The 12,314-nt window shown below is 38.2% G+C and overlaps 1 protein-coding gene across 3 annotated transcripts in view; it reads right to left on the bottom strand.

Moving 5' to 3' along the window:
* The window catches only part of COL24A1 (collagen type XXIV alpha 1 chain), a 127,389-nt gene that overhangs the window by 46,429 nt on the left and 68,646 nt on the right, over positions 1-12,314 (bottom strand). For all 3 annotated transcript variants that reach the window (XM_042030290.1, XM_042030291.1, XM_042030292.1), the window contains exons 23-24: positions 9,302-9,355; positions 8,646-8,690 (exon numbers count right to left, since the gene is read on the bottom strand). In XM_042030290.1, coding sequence (XP_041886224.1) covers positions 8,646-8,690; positions 9,302-9,355 — 99 coding nt within the window. The remainder of the gene's footprint in view (positions 1-8,645; positions 8,691-9,301; positions 9,356-12,314) is intronic.

Genomic DNA, 12,314 nt, shown 5'->3' with positions numbered 1-12,314 from the left:
AGTAGTTTCATCACAATACTACCCTACCAGCTTAGATCTGCCACTGAGCTCAATCTTGCACTGCTAAAAGCTTTACAAACATACCATTAAAGGTGATAATTGCTCTTCTAGGGCTTCAGTCTGACCACAAATTTCAAAGGGAATAAATTCAGTGGAACAAAGTAAAATGCAGTCAAAACAAAAATTATATTGGATCAGGTGTTGTCAGAATTTTCCCTTCAAGATTAGGAGCCCAAAATGCCTTTGAAGTCAGAGGATCAGCACCTTTCAGGCATTCAAAAATGAAAAAATTCTCTCCTGAGGCTCTTTCACAAATTTCCACTGAATAGAATGAGTACCACCATATGGGATGGGAAACATGAGAGGAAGTACTTTTAAAAACCTTATTCCCAGTGCTTACAATACCTACTTTATTATGAAACCTAAAAGAAAAAGAAATTATAGTGCAAGGTTCCAGCTGAGAAAAATATGACACATTGAGCGTGAAGAAAAAGCACTAAGTGCCCAGAGTACATTGCACAACTGCTCTTGGAACACGGCAGAAATGTGGAAGCTCCCAGAAGTGATATAATACACAACTATCCAATGTCTGTAACACTTTAAAAAGGGGGGAAAAAAAGTCAATTATGTCAATTCACACATTGGCATTGCCATTTCCATGTGTGTAGGAAGGAACTAGCATTAGTAGCACTACTTGGCATTGAAGAGTGATTTAAAAAAAAAAAGCACACTACTTTTTAAAAATAAAAATGCAGCCTTTATCTGTAGAATTTGAATACAGATCAGCCCCAAGTAGTTCAACAGAACAGGTGCAAAGTAAGTAGAGATTTTATGATTATTTGTTGTCTTGGACTGCTAGCTACTCTGGAAATCCCACAGTTTAAACATACTGCAATGAGCCATTGATACAGCTACCTTTGAGGCTGACAATATTGGCACAAATTACTTTATGGAAGGAACTGAAGAGATAAGCAGGCATCTCTATGGCTGCTGGACTGATACATTATGTGTGGGAACTTGTGTATTGTATGTCAGAACTGAGATGTCTCTTGGCTTGGCAACAGCCAAAGATTGGTCCTGCTGATACTGGCACTAAGGCAACAGCCCAGACGTCACTGGCAGCAATGAGGGACTTCTGTGATGAACTCTGAGAGCGAAAGGTCCCAGTCAGAGCCAAGAGCAGGCCTCAGTACCAGGCAGAAATCTGCGACAAAGAATTACCCTGTACTCCTGCTTATCAAGATAAGAGATGTGGAGGTACAGTTTCAAAATGCTAAAGACTAAACACTTTGATTCCCTTATTCCAGAAAGAACAGAAGACATCATTAGAGCCAAGGTGAAACTCAGACCTGTTCTCTTTCCACAGAGACACTCCCAATCTCCCACCCAATGCCACACTGTTTACAGGACTGAAGATGTTGATCAGAAGAATGGGGAGCTGTGCCTTGCCCCAGCAGTGAACCATTTCGTATACAGCCTCTGATCAAGTTCTCTTTTCAGTTCAGAAGTACTGTCTTCCTGACTTGGTTGCTCTGGGCTGAAAGAGCAGGAATGACTAGGAAGCAGTGACTGTGAATGCGCTTTTGTATTCCCTAGCACATTAGGGCAAGCCTATGGCAACCTCCAGAGCGAGGATAGAAGCTGGCTAGTAAATAGAAACTTTCCTATACATTGGGAATGCCTCAAAAGTAGTTAAGTAAAAGCAAAAACACTAAGAAGGTTGATACAAAAGATGTAAAAGATGGCATGACTGGAATTGGATATGTATGGAAAACAAAACAATGGTCAAGATGACTTGAAGTGAAGCCAGTGAAATGCTAAAAGCAACAGGGACTTCAGAAGGTATGAAGCGGAAAGAAATTAATGACAGGTTAACCAAATGCTCTTCCAGCCTTCCATTCAAAACAGAGGTCAACTGTCTGAGACTGAGAAAATGCTAGGGCTGGTATGTACAGAGGCAAGAGTGCAAAAGAACTTCCTTAGGAATATAATTTTGGATCTTCAAAAAATTAATAGTATTCAGTGAAAAGAAAGTACAGAGGGCAAAACATCTTGTTCTGTCAACATATTAGCCATAAAGTGATGTTTTCCCCACAGACTTTCTGTAAGATCATGTGGCTCTTAAAATCCCAGATTTGGACTGGCTTGTTATAAAGACCAGCTACTAGAACTGGATTGAGGTTTCAACTCTTTCTCCATCTTATGTAAGAGAATGAATACAGTCCAAAGCTGATCTGTAGAACCAATGTCTTCCAGCATCCCTTCAGTCCTCTGGGGAGCAGTGGTGAATTCCAAATATAAAACTGAATGTATTAGAAAACAAAAAAGTGAAGCAAAAAAATCCTGAAGTGTTTAAAAAAAGAAATCAGCAGCTTATTAAGAAACAGTCATCAACTTTCATTTACAAGGACTTGTGTAAAAGTCTCCAGTGACAATAACAGCATAAGAGCAGCATTTTAGAAACCTTCTTGACAGGAGCATTTTGTGGAAAATGAATCAGAGACCAGATCTCACAACTAACACATGCCTGTGAAAGACAAAAACATCTTGCCGGGGCATATGCTCCGTGTTAGAAACTGGACTGTAGCTGAATAATTGAAAACACATTGTACACTTAGTGCAAACCCAAGTATGGAGTAATCCATTGAAAAACCTGGTAGTTGGAAGTGAATATACAGCTGGTTCCAAACATTTCTGTGGCAGCAGTTACCCACCGTGTTCTTCTGTGATAATTGAAAATTTTCCAATCCAATGTTATTTCATTTACAGTTCAGCATTCTCAAACATTTTTATTCAACATTCATTTAATGAGATGACATAATAAATTTTAAATACTATCTTGTCACAATAACATTTTTCTATTAATTTTCTGTCTGTTGAGAAAATTACTTGGTTATCAACCAGAGGTTATAATCTGAGTGAAAATCTGTGATTTGCTACTGCCAATGGAGGAAGTGAATAAGAGCAGAGATGCACCATATTTGTACCTTGCAGCTGATATTTCACTCAATTCATTAAAGGACTCAAAAATTCAACTACTTGAATATTTGAAAGGCAAAATGTACTGGCACCAATCACTTAATCTACAGCAGTTTTAAGAAAGAAATACATGTGTTAAATTTTGCTTCCAGTAACACCAGTGTAAGGGTAATTCTGTTTAATAGTACTTGTAGAGGAATCCTTGCATATAAAGGAAGCTGCCTGAGACAGTGGGAGCAGGATGTGCTCACTGATAGAACCTGGGAAGCTAAACTGCAGATACCATGTGCAGGTACTGTTCCTCTAGCTGAAACCAAACGATAAAGAGAACCACTAGCAAAAAATCCTTCAAGAAAAATGAGCAACAGCTTGATAAAGCTAACCTCTAGTACTGTAACCTCTTTCCCCACTCTTCTGGGCAGGAATTACACTGTATCAGGTCTCACAGGGTAAAAAGAATCACAACATAAGATGCAGAAGTATCATTATTATCATTCACTGTTAAGTCCTTCATAGAACTTACAACAATCTCTATCCAACTGGTTTCTGAAAGCAGCTGAAATAGTTCCTTCTTTGGAAGCCCTTGGCAATGTCCCATGCATTCACTAGACTTTGAAAAAAAAAAAAAAAAAGGCTTTCCTCAATTGACTTATCTTTTGACCTATGGTTTAAAATTCTCTTTTGTATAACCCTAAAGCCCAGACTTCTCAGGATAATTCAAAGAACTCCTTCTGTTGAGCATCCTGAACACATCATTTAAAGTTCACTTAATCTTTTCTTCAAGCAAAAGAAATTGCAGTTTCCATTCTCCCTGAATTATGCATCCCTGGTGCCTAATCCAGCTAATTTTTACCTCCCTGAAAGATGTGGTAATTGCTTTATGGTAATTCTTCCCAAAAGCAACTCAGCTGAGAGGCACATGGCCTGACTGCAGCATTTTCTTGCCATTCACAGACTCTTGCAGCCTGACCATTTGCAGCTGGCTCTGGAGCTGCCAGCGACAGCCTGAACATCACTGGTTTTCCTTTGCTGCACTGTAAGGTTTTCTTTTCATGGCAAAGCACATTTTGTTTCAGCTTGGTTTCCTTCTGTTGTTTCAAAAACTATTTGCAACCAGTGAACTTTGCTGACATGTAATTTCTGAAGATTATTTTTCCAGGATTTGTGTTCATGAACTCTGCCTTCTGACAGCAGTTGCACATACTGCAGCTGACAGTTATACCCTTGTACTCTGTCTCAATGTGTGTATAAATGTCAGTGATTTCTAATTCAGAACTGTATGGGCTGAATTTATTTTACTGAGGTGGCAAGGAAAAACAGGAATTAGCTTGCACTTAGCTATTCAGAGTGGCACAGCCTGGGTAAACACTAGCATTATCAAACGCTAAAAAAATCCTGGAAAACAACTGTTTCAATTTCAGATGAGTTGCATTTTGTGCCATAAAAGCTGAAAAATAAATAATTTTCTTAAATCATTCCTGACATTTTAACAAACAGATCATTTGTATGAAACGCTTGAAGTTTGTTTCAAATATTTGCTCTCCATCACTGAGCAGCATCTTATCTAAGCACAAAAAAATCCAGTTGCACATGTCAGCAAAGTCAGATTTTCCTCCCCCAAAACGTAAGGGGAATTTTCTCAGTAGCTGAAGGGGTTGTTTCTTTTGGCATGACTTCCAAAAGGTTTTCTCTCATCAGCAGTGTACATTTGCTGTGTCTGCTGCTCCCTTACTTCTCACTATCTTAACCAATCCCTCTTCAATCGGACCTGATGGTCCTGCAGTTAACCAAATACCCTGCAGCAACGAACAGTGGCTGGCTCTACCACAGCTCAGGGCTCTGCTGAACCAAGGAGCCCCACCTGAACCTGCCTCCCTTCCCCTTTAAACAAGCACAACATACGCTGTAGCCAGATAAACAGTTTTTGTTGCAGGACTTGGTTAAGGAATAGTGTCTGAAGTCTGACTTTAAGCACATTCCTGATATACTCTAAAAAGTGTGTCATTTAAGCTTATGACTGCAGTGAACATTTTATAAATTTGGTCTACTCTCTTTCCACAGTGGAGAAGCATCCAGAAATATTTTGGCACAAATGTGCTCTGAAGAATCAGCAGCTTCGTGTGACCTAAGAAATGTTGGATACTATGGCTCCTAGGCTATTGACAGAGCTGTATTTCAGCACATATTCCACCTTACTATGCTGAATAACCAAGTGTTATACTCCAATCTCCTGCTCTTGCAATTTCCCTGTTAGTGCAGAGTTGTTATCTGTACTTTTCTAAGCAGGTATTAAGCAGGATCTGGGAAAGCAGCTACAGAAAAGGAATAACTATTTTGGCACCTCAAACAGCAGTGGGAGATATATATTAGTGAAAGACAGGAGATGAATGATACCAGGAGAAGTAAGCAAATCAAAAGAAACAGAAGAAAAATATTGGTGCAACCCTTTGGTATTAATAGCAGACAGGCACATGTGGTCATGGCGTAATTTGCTATGAATTAAGCATTTACAGGATTTATTATTGCAAAATTGCTTCTTTGGACAGCTTATTCAGGAAACGCACTAGTTATCATTTGGAAAACTGGAATGCTGTGTTGGATTCCCCATTGCTGAAAAACAGTAGAATATATTTTAACCATGGGCTTAAAAATACGTGTTCTATCCTGTAATTTGAAGAAGTCTGTCAATGGAGATAATGAATAAACAGAAAACCATAGACAAGCCAAAAAGGGAGGGTGGTGGGGTCGTGGTGCAGAAGGGAGAAACCAAATACACAGAATTTTTTAGACACTGGGCTTACTATCGACTTTTTAGCAATTTCTTTTTCCCTTTGCCTTTACTATTAAATAAACTGTACCGTAGTTGCACATTTTTTACTGCTATTTGTACAATTCCTCTTTGTATTTAGTGTCACCAAGCATCTGGTAGCACAAAACTCAACAAGGCATCAGTAAGGACAGATACCTTACTCCATACCTATTTTTGACTCCATCTTGAAATCTGTCCCAGCCACTGATAGCACTTGTACTTTGCTCTTGTACTTTGTCTTCTGTTTTTCAAACTTTTCGTTTGTTTGTTTTGTGTGTGGCATGTTTGACTCCAGAGATTACCTCATGCCACCAGAGCCAATACTGAATAGCAGGGAGTGGATTTATCTGTGAATTAAGAAGTTTGTACTCCATGTGCATGCCAAGGGAAAGAGAAATTACTTGTTACAAACAGAAGCTGTTGAGAAGCTGGAAGTAAAACCTGCATCCAAAGCATGCAGAAGTGAATATTTTGCATCAGGGCTCACATCTGGAAAAGCATTTTATGCATAAGAGAAAAACCATCCTCTTCCTGTCTTTCAATTTTTTTTGGAAAAGCTTAACTGTTACAGATTTCAGTGGTGACTGAAGTGAAGGAAAGAGGTTTTGAAAGGTCTGAGAGTTGAGTGTGCTTGTGTCTCCTCTTGGTGTTTCACCACTGGCCTTAATGACAACATAATATATATTATCCCCCTAAAGATCATGTAGTGGGCCCTAGTCCTCTTCTGCCAGATAATGCAAAGGTAACATAAAAGGATCAAGGGCCTATGAAGCTCATTTGATTAGATACATGTGCATAAAGCAAAAGACATTCTACAGTCCACAGTTAAAAATAAGAAACATTTATCAATAACTTAGAAACCATTTCGGTTTCCAGGTATCATGTGCCATCCTGTATCACTTGCGTATTCTTCAAATATCACATGTGGGAAATGGTAATTATAATGGGCCATAATTACGTTTCTTTATAATACTGTAACAGATCTCCAACAGCCCCTTGTTTGGCATAGAAAATATTATTTCCTTCTTACAGCTTGACCCTGAATATTGTTAGGTAGGTGGTATGATTATTTTATTCAACATCACTGCAACGTATCATCATTGATTGTGTATTTGAGCTAATAATTATGAGATAGAATGGAGGTCTTCTAGTGGTGAAAGATATTACGTTCATAAAAAAGATCTGAGTCATGGAAAATTTGTCAACTGAATTCAAGTCCACTGAAAAAATTCTATGTCAAATCCAGAAACTTAAGGTTAAGCAAGTAGCTTCTGTGACTGCTTTATGTACTATAATTCATGTAAGGACTTAAGACTGAGCCTAGCTTTGTCTTCTGTTGAGGGTTTTGGTGCATGTGGCACTATTCAACGTAGTAAGTGCTATCAATTTTCCCTAACATGTTACAGGCTGAAAACCAGAGTTCACATGTAATAAAAGCTGCATTTAGAGATATGCTGGATGACTCTCAAGGGGACCTTATGGTCTGTCATGGCACTGTTGGCTCCTGTTTAAGCAGATACTTCTAATTGAGAGTCCAACTTCTCAGTGCCCTTCCCCAGAGCACAATCTCCAGAGTGCCCAGCAGAGCTGGACTTGACTCACAAGCAGTTTGTAAAATTTCAGCACTAACCAACCATCTGATGAGTTGCCTGAGGTACATCTGCTCAGTATTTTGCAGACAATGGGGAGCTAACTCTGACTATCAACTAAGGTGGACAGAGTTTATGTGAGTACAGCACTAAGCCCAAACCAGAGTGTGGTATCTCTCCTCGGCATACATCAACTCTAGAAATAAAATCAATTTAATCATGTTCTAGACAACATTTGGGTAACTCAACTATGGGCCAACAAGCTCACATCTGCTCATAAATCCCAGACAAAAGTTAAAAATACAGAAGGGCAGGGGATGAAATTAAGTAGAGAGGATTTCAAGGCAGTATGTTTAAATGACAATTATCAACTAAAAAGGCACCTTCAGTGGAAGAGCTGAGAGAGGTAAGGCCTTTAAAAAAAGAAGGATAGGAGACTGTGGATCTCAACTGAATAACAACACACTACTGTAAAAGTGAGCACATTTGTGCAAGGAGTAGGCTTGCAAGAAGCAGTGTTTCCCTCCTCTCAATTCTGAACAGTTTAGGCAGTAAGCTCAAGTCATAGATGTCTGCATGAATTGGAAACAGACTACCGGGGAGTTAGAATGTGACTTAAATTATCTCAAAAACATGACAGGCTAATTGAATTGGGACTGTTAAGTCTAAAAAGAAAGAATGAGAGGGGCACAAAATAACAACCATCATATGTCAAATGCTGTTTCCAGCAGAAAGGAATCAGGTTACACAACCGAGAGAACTTCTTAAAAAATAGAGAAGCCCTGGTCTTGGAGCTTTTTAATAACTGGTTAGACAAATATTTGTCAGAAATTATGTAAAGATAACAGATCCTGCCTAGGCAGAAGAGGATGGACGATGTGTCACCATGAGGTCACCTTGAGCTCTGTGATTTTATGGAGGGTAGACAGAACAAGCCTGCAAAACACATCTCAGGCTAAATGTAGCCTGTCAAATGATTTAACTGGAAAAGGATCACTTGTTCACTTACATGAACATGCCTTGGAAAATCCCTACAACCACCTGCAACATTCACACAGCATACTGGAAAAAAAGCAGAATTCTGGAAAATGCTTAAAAGGGGAAATTTCTTTAAATAGTATGAATCTGAAAGGCTACAAAGGTATAACTGACATCCTACAGCTTTGAATACAGGCAAACTTCATCAGACGATGTCTGCAACAAATGATTTATTCGCTCTCAAATAAAATAGAATTAAAAATCAAACCAGAAAGAGAATTTGAACTTACTGCTTCACCAGTTTTTCCAAGGTTTCCTTGGTCTCCTTGTTCTCCCTGTTAAATGTAGAAAACAGATGATGTAGTTCACTAGAAAAGTAATTTCTTTCATATGTGTATATTAAAGTCCTCTGTTTTCCAAGAGTCTCTTTATTTTCTAAATTACATCTGCCAATTAAAACTTTAAAAGCTAAAATTAAGCAACCAAAAAAAAATTGTCAGTGGCTAATTTTGACTTTGTAAAATGATGTCCTAATGTATTCAGTATTTGCCTGCAAAAATAAAAACTGTCAATTAAGTGCTCACTAAACACATTAAATCAACAAATACTATAAACTAATTACTCTATTTTTATTTAAATTTTCCTTTCAGCAAATTACCATCACTATTTCACTACTGCTTCAAAGGTAAATGTCGCCTGTACACTGTATTGATAACTTTAATTTTGTTATGAAATATTAGGAGAATTGACATTTGAATGACATTTAAAAAAATTTCTTCTTTTCCAAAATGGGATCTTTCAAGAAAGCAGAATCATCAGTATGATACACACTTATCTTCAATGGAAGCATGTGTACTCATATCCCTTCACTGTCATGGCACTGTAAATAGCAGTGTATAACTCTACTCCAAATACCTTCTATTTCATACACAAAACTATCACTTACCTTTAAACCTTCTGGTCCAGGATCACCTACATAACCTTTCTGTCCTGGTTTTCCCTAATATAAGTATTAGAACAAAATATTGTAAATATTTTATTTCAAAAATATAATTTCATCCCAATGTATCTATGTATCAAAATAAGTGCATTAGTAATATTTAATACAAAAATTTGAAGCAAGTGTATTTAGAAATTTATATCTGAAAATACACTGTTGAATATTTCATCAAATACTGGAACAGTAAGCAAAATTTGTATTAAGTCTTACAGCAGTTAACACTGAGTAAAAACTGTCAAAATCCAAGATTGAAACACATTTTAATTTCACTTTGAAAAGACATATTAAGGAGACAAGAAAAAAGCAAGGCCACGTTCTCTCCTAGTTAATTCCAGCAGAACAGGGACTCAACACTAACAGAATTTGATGCTTAGGCTTCAGGGACTGGTGTCATAACTGTTCTTCCTCAACCAGACAAAATCAGCTCAAATATCCTCTCCTCTCTATTCAGAAAATTGATGATTTTAAGCCTCATTTCTCTCCACCAGCATTTTGCTGCTGACAGAGTTTGCTGCTGTGATACTCTGGTGATAACACTGTTAGCTGGAAGAAACACAGCAACATCAATCAGAGCAGGAGGCCACAAACTGACAGGATCTTTGAAGCACTTTACGACATTCATCCCTTCCTCTGTCGTCACTCACACAAATTCACAAAGGCACAGAAAACCCTTAAGATTTCCCCCTTAATTTTCAATTAGATATTCATAATTATGTCTCCCTTTTAAGAGATTGTTTTCCCTCCCAGTATACTTTACTTCCTGTACAACATAAAACATGGCCTAACCATTTGGCTATCTGGACAGCACAGCCCAGCCTGGACAAACTTTCCCCATCTGCTCTGAGGAAAAGGCCCTAGTCCAGCAATATATAAAGCTCCAGGGGACTGGATCTGGCTCTTGAGCAAGTTGCTGATGAGATCACTGGAGGCTGACAATTGGAGAAAGAAAATTAATTTAACATTTTAATGATTCATTATCAAAAAGATGCAGATTTGTGCTAAAAGGAAATTTTCAGCGGCTCTTCCAACAAACTGAATAATTGGAATCGCCAGAGTCCGTAATAAGAGCTTTCCATTCTGCATTGGCTGCCCTGAGAAAAGAGCAACTGAAGCAACAGATAATAAAAGGTTTCTTAAAAAGACGTGGCATTTTTTCATTTGACTCTTTTCCTTCAGCTGCTCTGAGTCTTTCAGAGCACAATGTGTGTGTTAGTTCCTAGGCATCTGAGAAATTCTCTATATGGCTTAAAAGTACATTGTCTTAGCAGGTTCCATGATTTCTCACATTAAACCTCTTCTATCTCTATCATTCTCTCTGCCTACCTGAGTAATTTCATTTTGCCCAACAAGTTCCAACTAATAAAATCCCTTTAGGAACTTTTTTTTGTTTTTGCCAATGGACTAAAATATGGTACAGCCAGGAGTGCAGGGAGAAAAGACCATGAAGAGAGGTTCTGAGAGATTCAGATAATGCAAATCGTGTCTTTCCACAGGGCTTAACAAAGAACAAGTGATGGGCTTCTGCACGTCACTACATGCTGTTTAACTACTTTGCTGTAAAGAAACTTAAGGTCTTTCTGTACAGCAAGACTGTAACATTAAAATGTTTTAAATGAAATTCATTGAAAAAAAAACCTAGTGGCCCCTATTAACTACCTTGATAATTTTAAGTCTTATGAGAACTGAATTGGAGTTACAGCTTGTAAAGGTTTATTGGCTGTCATTCCCCAGCTATGTACTAGCTGCAAAGGACATAGAACAGATGGAAGTTGATCAGAAAATGGAACAAGTGGATTTAACTGGTAAAGCAATCTGAAGCACACGGATTTGGCTTTAAACAGAAATACGATACATTTACACATGGAGGAAAAGCCACTGGTTACACTAGGGATGGCTGATTTTCTGCTTGCAAACCCCTGAGAAAATTACTCTTCCAAGGTAGGGTAATCCCAAAGGAAACATCTGCTTCCTAAAATATTAACTGAAAGTTCTACCCTTCTCTCAGGAAACAGCAACCAACAGTACTTCCTTTCACCTCACAACTGGTAGGTACAGGTGTGTATATATTAATATAAATATCTCCCACTATCACTTCATTTCGATCCCTCCATAAGCTTCCCACATGTCTTCAGCCCACAGGAAGGCACTTCTAGAAAATACTGCACTGGGGGTGTGGGGCAGATTTGAGAACATTTTCCACTATCATCAGGAGAAACTGCTCATCTTATGACATATAATTTCCAGCTTCTGCTTAACACATGTGTCTCAGAAAGGAATCAACTTGCAACAGTTCCTTTTTACTTTCTGGTTTAAAACAATCTCTACTCTTTTAAAGGCTTTTTCCTCTTCAGCAATGAAGATATGAAAAAACAAAATGCACCAATGCTTGCACTGACTGATCTGAGCTACACTGACAGTCACAGTGTTAATATTTGGATAGCTTTTGAGAGAGAGGGTTAAGTGGGAGGAAACTGAATAAACACAGTCACATCTTTAGTATGTCTACTACTGTATTTTCACAGGAAAATTAAGCAAATACCAAAAAATTGGGTTTTTATGTAGGAGGATTAATTTAAGACAATGCAAGTATTTGACTTTGGAATAGAGTGGGTGGGAAGGCTTGGAAAGGAATGAATGAAACATCAAATTATGTGATCAGATTCAGCTAACACTTCTTCCAAAGTTGAAACAGACTGAGGTCTTTGGAACGGAGATATATCCTGAGTGAGCAGGGGAACATCCTTGGTTTTGTCTCCAGTTACTTTAGACACATGGAAATTATTTTTTGAGCTGGGACGGAGCACCTCTGCGTAGGTTCGTATTCACTTCTGGTCTAGTAGAGAATGATCTATTTTGATGGCAGCATTGGTCAGGTGGGTCCTGGGGTTTTTGGTCTCTTGCATGTTTTTTGAAGCATATGTTAGAAACAAGGGTAGGCGAGGGAGGAGGGAGAAAAATG

Source organism: Corvus kubaryi, unplaced genomic scaffold, assembly GCF_017639235.1.
Source record: "Corvus kubaryi isolate FWS band 111438036 unplaced genomic scaffold, C.kubaryi_AGA036_p1.0 37334, whole genome shotgun sequence".
Taxonomy (NCBI): domain Eukaryota; kingdom Metazoa; phylum Chordata; class Aves; order Passeriformes; family Corvidae; genus Corvus; species Corvus kubaryi.
The sequence above is the reverse complement of the archived record's forward strand: the minus strand, read 5'-3'. Positions and strand labels throughout refer to the sequence as shown.